The sequence below is a fragment of the Saccostrea echinata genome, unplaced genomic scaffold, assembly GCF_033153115.1.
Source record: "Saccostrea echinata isolate AGI-Se365-2 ecotype Australia unplaced genomic scaffold, CSIRO_AGI_Sech_v1 ptg000009l, whole genome shotgun sequence".
Taxonomy (NCBI): Eukaryota; Metazoa; Mollusca; class Bivalvia; order Ostreida; family Ostreidae; genus Saccostrea; species Saccostrea echinata.
This window is the reverse complement of record NW_026889758.1, coordinates 10,531,064-10,552,346: the sequence shown is the minus strand read 5'-3', so window position 1 is coordinate 10,552,346 and position 21,283 is coordinate 10,531,064. Positions and strand designations below refer to the sequence as shown.

At 33.3% G+C, this 21,283-nt stretch overlaps 1 protein-coding gene across 1 annotated transcript; it reads right to left on the bottom strand.

The window, feature by feature from the left end:
- Positions 1-4,060: 4,060 nt before the first annotated feature.
- LOC133183280 (46 kDa FK506-binding nuclear protein-like) lies at positions 4,061-21,183 on the bottom strand. The gene is made up of 12 exons (XM_061318237.1): positions 21,106-21,183; positions 18,808-18,900; positions 18,118-18,249; positions 14,786-14,863; positions 9,332-9,406; positions 8,995-9,210; positions 5,460-5,716; positions 5,145-5,234; positions 4,928-5,041; positions 4,493-4,622; positions 4,355-4,403; positions 4,061-4,170 (listed from the first exon to the last, which is right to left on the bottom strand). The coding sequence occupies exons 1-12, from the start codon at positions 21,146-21,148 to the stop codon at positions 4,092-4,094; spliced, it is 1,356 nt and encodes a 451-aa protein (XP_061174221.1). The 5' UTR covers positions 21,149-21,183; the 3' UTR covers positions 4,061-4,091.
- Positions 21,184-21,283: the final 100 nt, after the last annotated feature.

Sequence of the window (21,283 nt, the reverse complement as noted above, 5' to 3'; positions counted from 1 at the left end):
AATTAAGAAAAGACAAAAAGAGGGTGGGGTCATTAAAAAATCTTCTTCTCAAGAACCACTGGGCCAGAAAAGCTGAAACTTATGTGGAAGCTTTCTGAGGTAGTGTAGATTCTAAATTGTTAAAATTGTGACCCCTAGGGCTAGGGTTGAGCCAAAATAAGTATTACAAAGGGGAAAATCTGGTGAAGAACAGCAGGGCCAAAGTTACTCAGGTAAGCATTGTGGCCAATTGGCCTTGAGATGCTATTGTGAGCTAACCAGAAAGCCTATGAATTCAACAACACCTTGAAGTTTGATACCATATTCACAAACTAAAACCTTGTTCTTGAAAAAGGATTTATTTGTACAAAGCTGTCCAAATTATACTAAATGTGGATTATAGTAGAAATTTTTTTTTTTTAAAGAATCTCTTCTGATCCTGATTGCATATTCACCAACTATGGTCCTAGTTTAGTATCAGGCCCATAGGAAGCAATTTTACTTTGAGGGGGCACAAACATATTTTCAGTTGGGGGGGGGGGGGGGCACTACCCCAAAATTTCTTGACAAGCCAAAAAAAAAAAAAAAAGGTCATCAGACATTATTTTGAGGGGGTACAAGCATATAGTAGCTATGTTTTCTATAGTATTCTATATATCGGCAAAATTATTACACCCCCCTGGTTCCTACGGTCATGAGTATATAGTACAGAAATTACTCATACCTTGTGTACAGAAATTACTCATACCTAGGCCTCAGTAAAACATCAGGAGAGTGTAGTATATAGTACAGAAATTACTGGTACTCCTACCTTGTGTACAGAAATTACTGGTACTCCTACCTTGTGCACAGAAATTACTCATACAGTGTACCTAGGCATCAGTAAATATCAGGGGAGTGTAGTATATAGTACAGAAATTACTCATACCTTGTGTACAGAAATTACTCATACCTAGGCCTCAGTAAAACATCAGGAGCGTGTAGTATATAGTACAGAAATTACTGGTACTCCTACCTTGTGTACAGAAATTACTGGTACTCCTACCTTGTGCACAGAATCTAGGCCTCAGTAAAACATCAGGAGTGTGTAGTATATAGTACAGAAATTACTCATACCTTGTGTACAGAAATTACTCATACCTAGGCCTCAGTAAAACATCAGGAGTGTGCAGTATTTAGTACAGAAATCACCAGTACTCATACCTTGTGTACAGAAATTACTCATACCTCAGTAAAACATTGGGATAGTGTAGTATTTAGTACAGAAATTACCAGTACTCATACCTTGTGTACAGAAATTACTCATACCTAGGCCTCAGTAAAACATCAGGAAAGTGTAGTATTTAGAACAGAAATTACCAGTACTCATACCTTGTGTGCAGAAATTACTCATATCTAGGCCTCAGTAAAACATCAGGAGTGTGTAGTATTTAGTACAGAAATCACCAGTACTCATACCTTGTGTACAGAAATTACTCATACCTCAGTAAAACATCAGGAGTGTGTAGTATTTAGTACAGATATTACCAGTACTCATACCTTGTGTACAGAAATTACTCATACCTAGGCCTCAGTAAAACATCAGGACTGTGTAGTATTTAGTACAGAAATTACCAGCACTCATACCTTGTGTACAGAAATTACTCATACCTAGGCCTCAGTAAAACATCAGGAGTGTGTAGTATTTAGTACAGAAATCACCAGTACTCATACCTTGTGTACAGAAATTACTCATACCTCAGTAAAATATCAGGGGAGTGTAGTATTTAGTACAGAAATTACTCATACCTTGTGTGCAGAAATTACTCATAACTAGGTCTCAGTAAAACATCAGGAGAGTGTAGTATTTAGTACAGAAATTACCAGTACTCATACCTTGTGTACAGAAATTACTCATACCTAGGCCTCAGTAAAACATCAGGAGTGTGTAGTATTTAGTACAGAAATCACCAGTACTCATACCTTGTGTACAGAAATTACTCATACCTCAGTAAAATATCAGGGGAGTGTAGTATTTAGTACAGAAATTACTCATACCTTGTGTACAGAAATTACTCATACCTAGGCCTCAGTAAAACATCAGGAGTGTGTAGTATATAGTACAGAAATTACTCATACCTTGTGTACAGAAATTACTCGTAACTAGGCCTCAGTAAAACATTGGGATAGTGTAGTATTTAGTACAGAAATTACCAGTACTCATACCTTGTGTACAGAAATTACTCATACCTAGGCCTCAGTAAAACATCAGGAGAGTGTAGTATTTAGTACAGAAATTACCAGTACTCATACCTTGTGTACAGAAATTACTTGTACCTAAGCCTCAGTAAAACATCAGGGGAGTGTAGTATATGATACAGAAATTATTCATACCTTGTGTGCAGAAATTACTCGTACCTAAGCCTCAGTAAAACATCAGGAAAGTGTAGTATTTAGTACAGAAATTACTCATACTCTGTGCACAGAATTACTCATACCTAGGCCTCAGCAAAACATCAGTATACAGAACAGAAATTATTTTTTACCTTGGCCTCAAAGGAATTATCAGCCAGCCTTTTATCAATCAACACTTCTTCAGATCTGACTCTTCTAAATGGAACATTTCCTTTCTTTGCCTGAAAAAATGAATGCTTTTCTAACAATCATCATATAGGTACAGTAAGTGTGATTGAAGTATCTATTTATATACCTATCCATACTAAAACATTCATTACCAGGAAAGACTTTCAGCTTGAAAATACTTGAGCTGCAAATACATGCACCACATTTTTAATGTTTACACTCAAATGTATTTTTAATGTTTACACTCAAATGTTAAATGTAAATTCTCTTCACTTATACTATAGTTTATCAATGACTTGCTTGATAAAGGACATTTCTTTCCAAGTCCTGTTGTTCACTTTGACAGAAAATTTGTTTCATGCAATCTCACAAAATTGGTAGGAAACGATAAATTACAAATTGTTCACAGATTGAGTGTCCAATGTTAATGTGCCTGAAGACAGAGAACTGAGATAATAAGCTGTGTAGACTGCTAGATGGTCAGTGGTGTTGTCTCAAGTAGCTGTAGACAATGTCATTAAACATTTGAAAATATTAAGATAGATTCCTTATTTCTTTTCACTCAAAATGGCTGGTCTTGGGCATGTAAATTAAATCCCTGCATTTCAATTGATGTAGTTTACAACTGCTCCAAGTAATCTGTACCACTCATCAAGGAAATGACTGGGTGTATCATACGAGGTTTCCTCTAGAATTTTTTTTATCACAGTTACAAGTTTTTCAAGTTACCAATTTGGTATCTTGTACATCAATGTCTTGAATACCATGGATATGTGGAGCTAAGTTGGAAGTCCCAAACACTTTTTCTTTCTGTATTTTAACCTCAATTAATACATGTATCTTAAATACTTAGATAGCTCATATTTATCCCAGCCCTCTTGAGTCTGGGATTAAGAGATTTGACCAAACTGAAATAGTTTCACATGTTTTGAGTTAATTTTTTCTATAGTGAACCAGTAATACTCTAGCACAAGAGATCTTCACACATCCTTGTAGCTTAACATTAACAGAAATTACACAATTTCAAGTAAAAATGTATCATTTATTTCAGATGAAACTGGGGGTGAAATCCATGTAAAATACATACTGTGACATCAGTAAATGACTAAAACAAAACAATCAAAACAAGACAGCAAAAGTTCTCTTAAACACCGCTAACCTTTACATGTATTAAACAGGTACATATGTATTAAATCTGTATCATTTTATAAATGATAAAAATATACAACTCTATATCTCAACTACAATATGTTTGAAAAGTCAGAATGAAAGTGAAAATGTATGTAATGCATGCATAAACAGTTTGAAAATGTTACTACACTGTATTTATGTGTGTAAGATTGAGAACACAGATATTAGTCATACATTATAACACATGTCCTTGTATAAGCATTCACAGATCCAATGAAATTAGTCGTCCTTATTTTCCATGCCTTCAATAGTCTCCACTTAGAATAACATGAAAGCCTATCTTTAGAAACTCTTTCACTTGTCCACTGTCTCTGGGTAAAATATTCCACTACAACCTTTCTAGAGTGACAAATTCTCTTTTAACTGACAGCTTTTAACTCCACATCAAATATCAGTGTGGAATTGGCCGGAATGTGTCCCACTTTTGTGTTTCCATATCTGTAAGAAACATTTATACTTTCCTTTACATTAACTTGGCATCATACAAAACACTTTTTTTCCCATTTTGAATCTCAAATACCTGGGCATTTTAATTTAGTCATTTTATTTTTGTTTGTGATCAAAATCTAAGTTTCTGAAGTTTTGATACATTTTCTGATTCTTGGAGCCAGTGACTACTCACGCTTGTTGGGGAGGAATGGTAAGTCTTCTTTTCCCTCCGACTTTTAATCCTGCCAAAAAATGACACAGAATATTAAAGTAATTGTATAATCATTTTCTAATTCTATCACATTATTAAGTTGGTTGTGATATTTCCTACCTTGAAGACCCACGTCCCAGCCTTTGATCACCTCGTTCTTGCCCAATCGGAACTTGAAAGGTTTTCCTTGTGAACAGGAATCAAACTGTTTTCCATTACTCGCTAGTTTTCCAACATAATACACGCTCACCTATCAAATGAATTTTTGCCAACTTTTATTTGTCCCAGTATCACACTTTATAACTGTTCCATCCTTGAAAACCTTTCCGATTATGAGTAAAAAGTACCCACATCTGCTATATGGAAGCAGGCAAATAGCACAATTCTTTTTTTAAGATACAAATGCAACCATGTACCATGTTCTACTTTTCTTATCAAATTTCATACATATCTTCAAGGATTAAACATTTTGTATACAGACTTATCCCCAATCTAGTAATGTTACTTGTTGAAACTACATAAATGAGCATGTTGAACAATGGGAGTTGACATTACCATTTTGCCTGCCTTTGCCTCTGGTCCATGGCCAGGTTTAGTCTCCTCCATTACTATACCACCTGAGAGAACTTTCTTAGAAGGGGTAGCTGCAGCAGACTTTGGTGTTGAAGCCTGCAATTTAATGATTAATGTACAATTTCTTAATATTACATACAACAGCATCTTATCTAATGTTAAATACAAAATAACAGAATTATTCTCTCAAATTCTGTACCTCATCAACAGATTCATCTCCCTTATTATGTTTGTTCTTCTTCTTCTTTTTCTTTTTCTTTCCCTCTGTTTGTGGTGTTTCAGTAGTTTGCTTTTAAAATAAATTAAGATGAACTCTGGTAAGATTAAGATGAACTCTGGTAAGATTAAAAGTGGCTTTTCTTTTAATGTCAATTTTACAGGTTCATGACTTTCACCCATTCCCCAGTGTATTGTGCATGAATAGGCTAGATGTCATAATCATAGCAATAAAACATTTTTAAAAGAATCTATTGCTCTACATACAGTGTATGAGGTTTGTGGTATTTAGACTAACCTGTCCATTAGCAGGTGTTTGCTGTCCCTTGCCTGGTGTCTGCTGGTGGTCTTTTCCTGGGGTCTGTTTATTCTGACCTGGTGTCTGGGTTTTGGGTGAGACTTTAGCCTGAGCAGGTGACTCTTGTTTGGGAGTATTCTTGGTCTGTGATGGTGTTTTGTTGGGTGTTTTCTTCTTCGGCTCTGCTTTTTCCTGGCTTAAGTCTGTTGTTCCTTTGAGAAGGTATGTTACTTCTTCTTCACTGATATCTTCTTCATCTACAAAACAACACGATACAGATCCTGTACATCTACAAAACAACACGACACTGATCCTGTACATGTATATTCAACTTTTCATCTAATCCAAACACTCCAACTATCACCTCTCATAATATCGGATTCATGTCAATTTACTCTGAGTTTCAAAATATTGAACAAATGGCAAATACACTTGAACAGTCAAGTTAGTCTGGTTTGATACCAACAATGATCATCAGCATTACTGATAGCTAAAGCTTACCCCTATGTTTCCCATTAGTATAAGGCCTAATCCTGATCTTCAATCACTGACAGGTATAAACCTAACCTTGATCTTAACTATCAATTATAGTAAAGCCTTACTCAGCTATGTTAAGGAATACAATGGGAATGTGTATTGTATTTAATAATTATTGTAAAAATAGTAACTATTGAAATGTAGGAAAAGTAATATTGTTACTAATGATGAATACCGGGTAGGTTTGTGTCGTACTTAGTAACAGTTATACCAGTTACATGGCATGTTCAGCTGTGTGTCATGTGACTGGTGTAAAAATAGAATTGTTAGGCTGAATGTAGAAAATGATGCTAGTGCAAGGGCATCCCATTGTTTTTGGTCATAAGAATTGATACACATTAAAAGAATTCTACTTCCTTTACCTTAAAAGTGCTGGGAGCTAGTTTGTGCTGTTTGGATGGTACTTGTAATTTTTCCAAAAATACATGTAATAGCAAAAAAATTCCACTTCACCTCTACATCATAATGAATTAAAAAAAAAAATTCAGACCAGAATCAACTCCCAGCACTTTTTTAGAATATACATGATGTAAGCAATTGATATTCCATGTTTCAGCTTAAACAGTCTAATTTATGTCCTTTCACTGTTCAGTTTTATTGGGAATATGCTTATAGTACAAAATGTATTTATTTAGTGATTTTTTTTTTTTACATACTCTGTCACTGTGCAGCTTTATAAGGTCTTCACAAATTAATTCATATATGACACAAGATTTGTTTCTAAATGCTCAACAGCGTTGTTTATCAAATGGTGAGATTTTGCATTCTCCAATAAAGAATAGATAAAACAAATGCATGCAAACTTTCATTTCCACATCATCATGCTTTGTAATTTATTTTGTTACTAATTCAATTTTTAATGACGATGTAATGATTCTTGCTATTCGGTGCACCATAAGCATTATTCTGATTTCTACTCGCTGACAGCTAAGCCATGAACTAACCTATGATCTTCACTCACTGACAGCTAAGCCATCAACTGACTTATGATCTTCACTCACTGACAGCGCAGTACAGTTAAGGCTACAAAAAGGGGGTGGGGTCTAATTTGTATGGGAAATATTAACTATGACATCATACAAAACTAACAATTCTTGAAAATACCACAAAATGAAATAGTTGCTATTATAAAATGTAGGAAACCATCAAACTACATTAAAACTTACTTCAACATGCTGTTTTGTCATTGGATAAATCCTATATAGCAAGGTATAAACGAGTCACTGATCGCAATGCACTTGTCAATATGACGTCATTTCGTAAAACTTGACGCAGTTTGTATGCAGTGAGAGGCAGATCAAGTAATATTTTCACAATGAAAAATGTGTTTTATAATTAGATAAAATATTATTTGCAGATATTTAAGAGGGCATTAACTTGGATTCATGTCTTTAATTGATACCGCTGTATATTTGTATGCAAGTGCATCGGAGGGTAATGTAAGTGTCTTAATAAATCAATCTAGTGGAAGGGCATACACTCAATGGATCATAGTATAAGCTTTTACAAATAAACTCTAGAAGTATTAAGGTATTTCAAAAGTGCTGCGATCCTGGTGAAATCTTGAAAATGAATTAATTATGTCTACATTTAATGCCGTTGACCAGCAAAAAATTGAGCATGCGGCCATACAAACATGATTTCAACAATGAAAAAGCAGAATCTATACAGGATCGTAGCACTTTTCAGAAACTACGTTGCGTGTTGAAAATATTCATAAACTTAATTTAGAATTTTAACTTGGTTATGCCCTTGCACTAGTGAAATTTATAGGTGACCTTCAATACTAGAAGTTTATGTGCTTAAATCACGTGACTGCCACATCACGTGACAAGTTTAAATATAAAATGTAATTGTCCTCAATATGTAGTTAATAACGATAATGACATATAACTTATATGAATAAAGTACTAAAAAGAATCGCCATCCTGATTAAAAATATATTTTTAAATCATAAAAATTGCTGATATTTACATTGGGCACCTTAACTGTACTGCGAGTTAAGCCATCAGTTGACCTATGATCTTCACTCACTGACAGCTACGCCATCAGCTGACCTAGTATCTTCACTCACTGACAGCTAACCATTAGCTGACCTATGATCATCACTCACTGACATTTAAGCCATGAGCTGATCTATGATCTTAATTCACTGAAAGCTAAGCCATCACTTCACCTATGGTCTTCATTCACCGACAGTTTAGCCATGAGCTGATCTATGATCTTCACTCACTGAAGACTAAGCCATCAGCTAACCTAGTATCTTCACTCACTGACAGCTAAGTCATGAGCTGACCTATGATCTTCATTCACCAACAGTAAGCCATCAGCTGACCTTAGGCTAGTATTTTCACTCACTGACAGTTAAGCCAGATCTAGGAGATCACTCACTGACAGTTACGCCACAAGCTGACCTAGTATCTTCATCACTGACAGCTAAGCCATCATTTGACCTATGATCTTCATTCACTGACAGTTAAGCCATGAGCTGATCTATGATCAATCACTGACAGCTAAGCCATGAGCTGACGTATGATCTTCATTCACTGACAGTTAAGCCATCAGCTGACCTATGATCTTCACTCACTGACAGTTAAGCCATGAGCTGATCTATGATCCTCAGTCACTGACAGTTAAGCCATCAGCTGACCTATGATCTTCACTCACTGACAGTTAAGCCATGAGCCGACCTATGATCCTCTCTCACTAAAAGCTAAGCCATCCCATCAGCTGACCTAGTATCTTCATTCACTGACAGCTAAGCCATGAGCTGATCTATGATCTTCATTCACTGACAGAGTTAAGCCATACTCTGATTGCACTATCTACACTCATTGACAATAAAGCTTTACCCTGAATTTCACTATCATTGACAGTAAAGCCTTACCATGATCTTCAGCACAAATGACCTTTAGCTTTTATACAATATCTTCCTACAACTGACAGTAAATCTTTACCCTTATCTTCACTATATGTATCACTGAGAGTTAAGCCTTACCCATATCTTCACTGTCTTCATCATTACTATCTTCTCCTTCTGAAGCCTCTTCATCTAGAAAGTCAAGGGCTGATAACTCTTCTTCATCATTTTCATTGTAAACATAATCTTCATCATCATCATCTTCATCTTCATCATCATCATCATCAACATCTGTAAGTTTAACCTTTTTTGCCTCTTTTCCACCTTCCTTCTTCTTCCGTTTTGCTCCCATAGCTGCAGGATAGGATAAAATACACTTGAAATTTTATATATAACAATGAATGAAAAAAAATGTTTGTTAACTGCAACAAATTCCAGATGATATGAATTATTACTCATCCATATAAATATTTACACTGGAGGAGGGCCATGTTGTCTTCATCTTCATCCTCATCTGATTCTTCATCTGAATCACCAATTAGTTCTGGAGCTGAAATTTTAATACGAGGTATTGAAATACAAGTTTTATTTCTGAGCTTTTCCTGTACTTCTTCTGGTCCATTTTTTCTTTAAACTTACAAGAAAAGGAAGTGAAGCACAAAGTAATCATGCTAATCTGGTAAAGAAACTTAAAAGACTTGTATAAAAAAAAAAACTTTGGTGACATATATGAATATGCATGCTTCTGCACAGATTTTAATGGAACTGAAAATGCCAACCATCTGAAATAATTTTTGCATAATTTAAGAGTAAAAGACATTTCATGTGTCTCTTTTTGGCTTGTAATTGATGACTAGTTTGGTAATCATGTAGTACTTAGATATCATGTGTGCTTCAACTTCCAAACTTCACTATACAAACATACCAAAACAGCCACTGAAGATAAATAGAAGGCCTTGCTAGAATGTTGACCGACAAACTTATTCAGAACGTACTAAATAATATGCAAACATAAATTCATGCTTTTACATTTATATAAAAAAAAATAGCAATAAATTATTAAAATACAGGTAAACTTCGGTATCTCGACATCGGATATGTCGACAACCTGGGATATGTTGACGTCCTTCCACGGTCCCGGCAGTATTTACTATATAAATGATTTGCAAAAACTCTGATATGTCGACCTCGGCTATGTCGACAACCCGGGTTATCTTGACGTATATTCACAGTCCCAAGAGCAAAATTTACCTGGTATATGTCGACATCGGCAATTTTCTGCTCTACTGAACCTAACTGTTTGTCAGATAGGGTCGCTCATCACGCAAGGATGACTCCAGGTATCTCAACGTCGTCAAAATTTCACACCTTTCACACCCATGTTTTGACCCCACGCTGCTTAATTAATTCTATAGACTGTGTTTGTAGGTGAATCCCAAGCCACCTCGGCATCTTTGAGAAGTTAATTGCTTAATGTTCAGCTTGGGTAATATCATTGCTAAATCTACACGATTCTGCGTAAATGTACAGACGGTTATTTATATCGAAACCTAAATAACTTTTAAAATTGAAAAAGGTAACTAAATTACAATGAATAACAAACACACTGAATAATTCAAACGCCATTTTCACAGTATTTGTGCTAATTGTGTTGCACTTGGACCAAAAAATAAAAAGTCATACAGCACATTATTGACATGTTTTCTAGAAAGTACAATACCTCTGCACGCGAGTCCCAAATTTTTTTTATATAGCATTCTTATGAAAAAAGTTATGAGAAGTCAAATTTTGGGTAAGATCTAGTGTTGCAGACACTACATTACACCTGTTATATCTAAAATAAAATATTAAAGATATTTATTTATTCCAAAATTCTTGCAGGTTTCGATTATATATCTGATTGCAGTGAAATAAAAGAAAAATGTTATCATAATGGTTCTCTTTGAAAACAAAAATTTTATTCACATTAATGACTTGCTAATTTTGTTGCCTAATTTATCTCCCATCCTTAAGTTTATCTACCTTTACAATTACACATAAGACCTATATAATTATCATGTGAAAATTAAATTGAATGATTCTAAATTTCAAATACATCTGTCATAACATCCTGGATATCTTTGTTTGCATCTTGTCTAGCTTTGAAAATGCATGGCATTTTTGTTGCGGACACTACAAGTAACCATAAGAATAATCTTTTGTCATTTTTATAAAAATAATTGTTGATAAATGTTCATTTCTAGGCTGAATTACATACCACAGGATCAACTCTTGAAAATGGACAATATTAAAAGATGTAGAATGTGGTTTACTGAGATGAAAATAACCACATAACAAGGACTATTAAATATTTCTTGATGTATAATTGTTATGCAGTTTAAAAAAATGTCTATGATTTCACTTATGTTAATACAATTCAAAAAGTTATAACAAACAGTTTTATAGATAAATTCAATGAATTAAAGAATTTTCTGAGGTATCTATAATTTTTTTTCAGTACTGAAATTGTTGCGGACACTACAATATATTGAAATATTGCTAAATGACACCATATTTGGTTTGAATGGAGTAAACTGAACATCTTAATCTCCAACTAGTTCTATATGTACGGTAAATGGTATTATATTATAGGGAAATAAAAAAGGCTAGTCAAAAATGGTATTTTGGCCTAGAAAATAAAACCCATATATATACCAGTAAGTTTGAAGTGTTATCTTGTACAAAAATCACCATTTGTTATCTTAATCCAATTAACAAACTTTATTATCAAAGGAGCTAAATATCAGAGAAGTATTTCATATTTCAGAAATATTTAATGAAATAAAAAGTGAAAATAATACATGAATGTGTTATATAGTTATTAATGTAGTGTCCACAACACAACTGCATTAGTTAGAACTAGACTTATTAATTAACAATTAACATATTGATATATTCTTAAGGTTCCTCTTACTCAGTTTTAAATACCACATGAAAATTGACTTTCAATATATAACATAAAACTGACAATTGAAAGATTTTGAATAATATGTATTAACATGTCGTTATGGGGTGTTATTCAAAGTCTGAAGTTATAGTTCAATTAAGTTTTGTAACCTTACATGTTGAATTGAATATTTGGATAATTATAGTGATGGTCAATTGAAATCATGTTACATTTCCTTGAAAAAAACTTTGAATTAAAAAAGTTGTTGCGGACTCTACAGCGTTGCGGACTCTACAAAACACAATATATCTGCCAGAATTCCAAGCAACACTGAGTTAAAGTCTAATATTTTTTGGTAGATAGATTAGTAGCTGCACTGGCTTCTTATATGTAAAATAAAAGAAATATAATTCATAATGCATTCCAAAATAAGCACATGTTGCGGACACTACAGAATTTTGGGACATTTTTATGCCAGTAAGAAGAAAATGTGTCATTTTCTAAAGTTTCGAAGAATCCACTCAAACTTTTCTATACTGTTTCATTTATCATTTAACTCTATTTTTAAAAAGAACCTAAAGTAATAGTAATGCATTAACATATTTTTTTATAATTGCAAGTTCAAACAGTAGAATTACATAAAATTTCATAACGTATCTGCATTTTCACATATTTCAACATTATTTCGTTAATATTTTGTTGATTTACATAAAGTAAATTGCATATAAAAGAGGGATAATTTCACAATGATTTGACATCTATGACTAAGAGTTTCTATTGTAAATCTCCTGAAACAAAAACTGGATAACAAAGCCATTTTTCAGCTGCAACAGCATAACACATAATATACCCCATATTTTCAGTAGTAAATCTTCAATATTTTTATTGTATAAAAGATAGGAGTGTTGTATATCATTTAACTTGTTAGGGGTACCATTTGGTCATAATTTGGTCATACTTGTTAAGGGTTTAATCATATACTTTGATGCAGAGTGCATTATAACATTAGTGAGTATGAAAAATCACAAATACTGTGAAAATGGCGACACTAAGGAATCAAACGATGTTTTAATGATATTTTGTAGTTAAAATGTATTCAACAGGAAACAATCCAATTAACGACACGATTGACCGAATCAGCCGTAATTCATGCATCTGTAACATCACTAAGTTTGTGTAGATACACAAATCTCTTTAAAAAATTAATTTTAATGTACATTCTTCCTGAATGAAATAAGAAAAAAATAATCTACATTTAATTCGTTTCCATAAATCAGATGTCGACTTTATAAGGTTCGAAGTTTATAGAGCGCATTTCGTATCCTGTTCTGACAAAAAGGCAAGTTACGTGCAAATGCTGTAACTTTGTGCTGAAACTTTGTGAATTTAGAAAGATTTCGATAAAGAACACGTTTTATAAATAAGTTTTTTAGAATAACTTCTTAGGTTTTTATTAAAAATAGAGGGAATTCTGAAATATGTTGAGCTACAGTCTATATTGAAGTCATGTACGTACAATAATCTTGTCTGTTTTTCTATGCAGGGAAATCCTGGACGTCAAGTCTCAACTCTGATATCTCGACACCTTGGATATCTCGACATTTTCCGATGGTCCCGTCAATGTCAAGATAACGAAGTTTACCTGTAACTCCAAATGTTTCTCCAAAGGGAAACTTTTGTGACTTCAAAATATATAGCATAACTGCTTTGGTAATTCTTTTCCATCAATAAGGGGTTGCCTTAACAATCATACGAGTATAATACATACTTTTCAAGGCTTCATGGAATGGCAATTCAATAACTATATAATTAAAATTGATGGAATAAGGATGAAGATTTGTTGCTCAAAAACAAGAAATCAACAAAATAATCTGATAATCAGCAACAACCAGGAAGTAGAATCTATTTACTTGTATAGAATGTGCTAACTACTCTATTGACATCACCAAACTTAACAACACAGTATCTACATTGTAAGCTCACTCTCCATACTACTGGCCTCTCTTTGATTTTGAATGTTTAAGGTAGTACACCTATATTTTTGTCTGATTGTTATTCTTCTATTATTTACTCAGTCTACCTGACCATTAAAAACTATAAATTTTTTTTTTGTTCTATACCATGTATGCAGTAAAAATTCTTGCTTATTTTTTAAAATTCAATTTACCTATCAATTACATTATTTACCATGTTTACAGTGATTTATGATCATAGGTGAATCATAAAGAAGAATAACTTCTCATAAAGCAGAGTAAAAATTTCCATACATGATCATGATGAAAGAGCATGATATAAACAAAAGATGTTTGTGAAACACCTATGCCCCCCCCCCCCCTTCCTTTGGACATACATTATAGGGTGCACAAGCCTTTATTATGGGCAGTATACATTATGGGCAGTGTACATGGAAATGAAATTGACCTCTTGAACTTGAAATCAATAGGGATCATCTACCGGTACTATCTGAGATGCAATGCAGCATCAACCAGAAATAGTCTTCTACATCACATCTTTGGCAAAAACATGTTTCTCATGATACATCAGTAATTAATTTGCTCAACCTTTGCAGAGATAATAAATGGAAAGCAAATAATTAGAATTTTTCTAAGTCCAAGGGGCATAACTCTGTCAAAAATTGCTCGATTGTACCCAAAACAGAACTTGACCTAGATATTCTTGTGATAAATCTGTATACCAAATTTCATTTCAGTATGTGCAACCTCTGCGAAGAAAATGAAACTGTCGGTGGACCAACAGACAGACAGACTGACCGACAGACAGCAGCAAAGCAATATGCCCTCCCTTCTTCGAAGAGGGGCATAATAAGCGGTCACCAAGCATGATTGGAGGTAATTCTCACATGTAAAGGTGCTTTTTTTGAGAAAATAAATTTACCTGCCTTTCGGATTTATCTGATTTTTAATTTTACTGGGCCCCAATCTATTTTACTGTTTTTTTTTTTTAATTTAGTTATTACAGTGATTGAGTTAATATATTGCTTACCTTCATCCGAGTCATCATACATTCCCTCCATGTCTTCTGGTTGATCTTCTACCAGGTACCCAGTCAGGTGAACTGAACCTATAACACACAAACATACAGACTGTAACCAAGTGTCTGGTCACATCACTTAGAAATCACTCAAAATTATACAAATTAATAAATTATTTATACAGAAAACAACAAAAAAAAAAGAAAAGAAAAGGCAATTGCTTTTTAATGTTTTTTCCCCACAAGTAATATACTGTGTTCAAACTAACATCTTGCTATAAGGATGGTTAAAAAATTAAACTAACTAAGTGAATATCTGGCATCTTTCACAAAAAACAACTACAGTAAAACACAGTTATAGCGAACACGCTTATAACGAATTGACACTTACAGCAAAGTAATTTCCATTCCCCTTGACTTTATTATATATTGTAAACTTGACAGATATAACAAATTACGCTTATAACGAAGCAAAATCATCCGTCCCTGATACTTTGTTATAAGCGTGTCTTTCTGTATATGATAGAGCAACGTTTACATTATGAACTTACACAAGATGTTTGTGACAGGGATGGGGTAATGGTAATGTGTAATGGTAATTGACAGTAATTAATTACAAATTTCGAAGTAATTAAAAGTAATGTGTAATTGACCCAATTTTCAATTACATGTAATTGTAATTTAATTAATTACTTTCAAAAAAAGCATGTAATTCACAATTACTTTTCAATTACATTCAATTACACTCTGGTGTTTAATAAATGAGAAATAGCCCCCACCCCTTCAAATCCCATACACTTTATTCAAGAAAGATTAACTGATTTTTTTGCAAAATGTTCTATATTTTTTTTAAATTATATATTTCCTTTATTTAGTGAATTATTGTTTCCTCTTTTAAATGCATTTTCTTCATAACTTTTCAATCATATTTATCTCCTTGTTTATAATGTACAAATAAAATTAATAATTTCGATCAAGTTGTTTATGAATTGACACTTAAAATATCTACTCCAATGGCTTCTAATCCTTTTGTTTGCCATACCTACAGCTTGTGTTAGAAGTGATTAACAGGTGCTAATTAGTGCCCTAGGGTCATGTTCATATTGACAATGGACTTAAATAGAGATCTTACACTCATGTTGACTTAATCTAATGGTAGTTTTGACCACAGACATTGACTATGTCTTCCTACAAATCTTTTTTAAAATATATAATTTGGTGTTATAACATCAATTTTTCTATTTAAATAAAAAATTGTGGGAAGACAGTAGTTTGACACACAATATGTCAAATACTATAACATTTTGAGATGTATAGCTTAGGATGATGAAAAAAAGCAGGAAACAAGGCAAAGCGCATCCATTGTTTTGCATAAATATATCAGAAAGCTTAAAAACGGACACATTGATTAAGGTAAAACAGCATCCAGGTCCTGTAAAAGGACTTTGTCCCAGTTGAAAATTGCCTCTTTCTTTCCCAAAATTCAGGTAACAATTCCCAGCTGATGACCAGATTCAATTTTTTGATGCTGTTTATGTATAGAAATAACATGTTTTGAAATTTTAATCATTTTTAAAGATATATATAGAGAACAAGTCCACTGTTTAACTCTTTAATCAACAAATAAATATAAGTCAACAGCATTTCCCAATTTTGCCACTTTTTCAAATTAAAATTCACAATTAAAAGGGTACAGGACCCTGTACCAAAAAGGTCAATTAAGCCCTGAAACTTGCTATTAGCCAGTATTTATGTATTCCTGTCACAAATGCCCAAGTGTAAAATATCATTGTGGCAGAAAAATCTTTAAACCTGATAGATGTAAGTTAGGTGACAAATATCTAAAAAATTCATTAACATCTAAACAATGTTTACTTCATGTAAAAAAAAAAAGTAACTGAATCTATCTGAATATAAATGAACTTTCATGACTATTCATCATTGTATATATTTATATGTTTTTTCTTAATGTAATTTGTAATTTAATTAATTACATTTGCAAAGTAATTGTAATTTAATTAATTACATTCCAAAATCCTTGTAATGGTAATGGTAATTTAATTGAAGGTTTTGGGCAAGTAATTGTAATTTAATTAATTACTTTCCTATGTAATTGACCCCATCCCTGGTTTGTGAAACACTGATGCCCCCATATACATGTAACACTCACTGCCAAAGTTTCTCAAATACAAGTCATACTCCAATGACATGGTCTAGAGGTCAAAATGTTTGTACAGTCATAATTACAACTAAATTGTACTGCAAAGTGAACAAAAAGAGCAGTATGTACATTATATGTCAGTGCTGGAAAAAGGTGAACTGGATTATTTAAATCATCACTTGACTTTCGTTGATATCTTAGAAACTCTGTGCATGTGAAAGTAAGAATATGTTCTAATTCTCTTGATTTTCGGTCTACCAACAATGCACTTCTTATGGAGATTTGTTTATGATTTCTTCACATTGGTACAATCATGGAAGGAGAAGCAAGCAATATTTTTGTGTTTGACCAAACAACAATTTTTTTGCTGTAAAATGATTCCTTTTTTTGGTTCTGAAACTTGCAATTGTATTCATGAAACTTAATACTTTCACTGCAAGAATTTTATTTTGTTCACATTTAGCATATTTTGTGTCACTGTCACAGTGTCAATTTAAATTAAGAAATTTTTTTTAAAAATATATATGCACCCAAGTGGTAATATTTGAATGGATTATCATTTAGAATGTTTGTAATGATAAGGGCACCTACAATACAGGAAAAATTTGGTATGTTGACACCGGATATGTAGACAAACTGGGATACACCAACAGTCCCGGCAGTATTTCCTCTATAAATGATTTGCAACAACTCTGATATGTCGACTTCTGTAATGTCAACTACCTCACTATTCACAGTTCAAAGAGAAAATTTACTTGGTATATGACTATATGTCAACATTGGGCAATTTTCTGCTCTGCTAAACCTGTCTCTTATAATGAGCGGACAACACTTGGTCTACCGACTGACCAAGCAACATACCAACCAACGGGTGCAAACTAATATGACCCTTTTATTTAAAGGGGGACATAAAAATGTTTTATTTTTCAGTAAATTACAAGCAATTAAGAACTTGAAGAGTTAGCTTTTCTGCAATTTCTAGAAAAAAATTTTCAATGCTATGTGCTCCTTATCCAGATTTGTCTTAACAACCATTTTTTTAAAATTAAATTAGATTAATATTAGAAATTAATTATGATACTTGTTTGTAGAAGTCCAAATGTAGTGGGTTTTTTAAAAATGTCCTTGACATTGATAAACCATATCCCATTAAATAACATAGACTATGAGTCGATCATCTTACCATTTCCTGTTAAGAAAAATGTGACCTCTTCTCCTTCTGTAAACATCAGATCCAGAGGTTGTTGTAGTACACCATTGTATCCCAGGGAGCAAAGCAAGAACTCGGCCTTATCTACACAGACCATTACACCAACTAAAACAGGAAGTAGTCGTGACTCATCATACATTGACGAAGTGTGCACCAGAAACTCTTTTCAGCACTAGCCCAGTTGGGCTAGCAATGGCCCGAATTACCTTTTACTAACCCTCTTAAAAGTGAAAAATGTTGCATTCTTTTAGATGAAATCAGCAAGGCTCATTATTTAATTTCAAAAATTAAACTTCTATATTAACCCTCTGTTTTGTCATTTTATTGTCAGTTGTTTGATCCTGTAATTAAACTGTCTTGTTTTACACAATGATGCAGTCTGCCGCACTATATAATAAACATTTCATCACAATATGTTCGTAATTTTTTTTGACAATTATTCAATATACTAAAATGGAAATGGATTAATATAACTGAAAATTCTACAAATCTGATTGAGCTAGTGCCCACCTGAATTCTACTAGCCAGACAATTGGACATAGGGCTAGTACTTTTGGTGCAGTACACTGTCGATGGAGCCAATTCCAACCAAAATGTCCAGTACAGCGTAATACTCTATACCTTATTACCTACATAAGTAACATCTGTGAAGTACAGACCTACCTTTAGAAGCAGGTGGTTCCATGGCAGCCATAGATATGTGGAATGATCTTTCCACAGTTTGTGTATAACGCTTTCCTCCATCTAGAGTCACGCCTAAAAAAATATATATTACAATTAAGCTGGTTATTATTAAGAAATACATGTAGTCCCAACACTAGCTGGTGCAGTCGATATGACTACATTAACAATAACCAGCCAATGTTTTCAGAGATATGTGAATTAAAAGATAATGCAGCAGACTTTTGTAAGATGAATCTTGGTTCCTTGAAAAATGGCTAACTGCTAGAAATTCTTTAAAGTTTTCAGAGAAAAAGCATTTGAAAAGATGCTTCTTAGAAGGACCATGTTCTAACATGATCACCAGCTGAGACTCTGACTTTCAAAGCCTTTCTGACCCAAAAGTCAAAAGTTTAGCTTAAAACTTCATTTTTAAACAAAGTTTTTAACTTCAATCTCTGAAAAAAAATTTAATAAATATTGTTTATTCATTGAAAAATCAACAAAAAATAATCGTCAACGAAGCGCAGGCAGCGCATGCTTTGTGCCATTTCTTTCATACTTAGCCATTTTTTCCTGTAAACAACCCAATGAGATGCAGTTGAAGCTAAATTAAGATCTTGCAAAAAATACAGATCCAACTGAATTTCTTAATAAATCTTAAAAAAAAAAAAGAGTCACTAACCTGTTCTCTTGGATGGAATGTGAGGACTAACCCAAATCTCCTGAACGGATGCTAGACTAACCCTAATCAGTCGAATACTTGTGCAAGACTAACCCTAATCTCTCAGATGGAGGCAAGACTAACCTTAATCAGTTAAATACTTGTGCAAGGACTAACCTTAATCTCTCAGGTGTGTGCAAGATTAACCCTAACCAGACGAGTAATGTGCAAGACTAACCCTTATCAGTTGATGAGTGACATAAATCTTGCTTCATAGCGTAATGCGCGCATTGATTTTGAAGCTCTGGGGATCGGTAAGGTAAAGTCTACCCAAAAAACTGATTATTACTGGGAGTTAACAAAAGATCAATTTTTCCATTATTATAAGTTGATAATCAAAACAACACTATAATCATGATATTTACAGTGTTTGTCTTGTCCATTAATGCCTTACCTATATTCACATATATTTGATTTAATACATAATTTGGTGGAATGAAGATTTTGTTAATTCATCAACATCTAAAAAGAGTTTAAAGGAGTACATGTATGTGATTTATATAAATGTTACATACCACAGGCACTTGTTTCTGTAATAAATTTTTTAACCCATAGTATAATAATAACACAAGGTATCCAACTCCGAATTACACGGAGTACCCCCCTCCCTCAGAATCACACTCATTTACAATTTCAGAGGACATGCACTGGCAAACTGTTTATACCTATGTCTTCTACGATAATTTATCTACACAACCATATATGGCATGCTTGTCTTTATTTTCTTTAGTCTCCGTAAACAGCGTCAAAACTCTGCTCGCCGTGTGGAAAAGTTGAATTCAACCATGAAATGGTATGTGCTAATCCCGCACAGAGAACAAAATTAAAAAATGAGTGGGTTTAAAAATTCAATTCCAGTGTTTAAATATTGCATGAGTAAAAAGAACTTGTTTACGTCTGATTTTCCCTGAAAACATTACGATGTTTATCCGATGTAATTTTAGAAACAGATTTTTAGCCAATCAAAATCTCTGTTTACGGAGACTAAAGAAAATAAAGACAAGCATGCCATATATGGTTGTGTAGATAAATTATCGTAGAAGACATAGGTATAAACAGTTTGCCAGTGCATGTCCTCTGAAATTGTAAATGAGTGCGATTCTGAGGGAGGGGGGTACTCCGTGTAATTCGGAGTTGGATACCTTGTGTTATTATTATACTATGGGTTAAAAAATTTATTACAGAAACAAGTGCCTGTGTTACATACATATGCATAAGCCATATATAAGCCCCACTGTGCAAACTGTTTGCAGTCGGAAACTTAAAATACATCAGAGTAAAATAAAAAGAAATTAGCATGAATTATAATGCTTTTTACCTTTGTTTTGAACGTTCTATTGAAATTTAGCTGAAGGGTAGCTTTTGAAAGGGATGTTTTTAAAAAAAATTTCGGGAGAATTTAAATCTCTAGATTCTACCACGTGGTTGCCAGCTGATCCTGGGTTTTTCTCTTTAATTTAGTGAAAAACCTTTACAGTACTGAAGTGAAACTCTTCATACATATCACTCATAAAGAATCATCTTTTTTTGTCTGTTTTTTGCAATGAATAAGTGCACTCTATAATCAACAGTCTCACCCCAAAACATTTTCTGTGATTCTATCTCTTTCAGTACAACCATGCTTCAGTGACCGGTTTCCGTTAGTCGTAAATTTTGCACATACGACTTTTTTCATACCGATCAAACTTTCTCAAATTCAGTTAAAATATAAAGTGTACAAATTATGAATATTTGTTCATTCTTTAAAGCTATAAT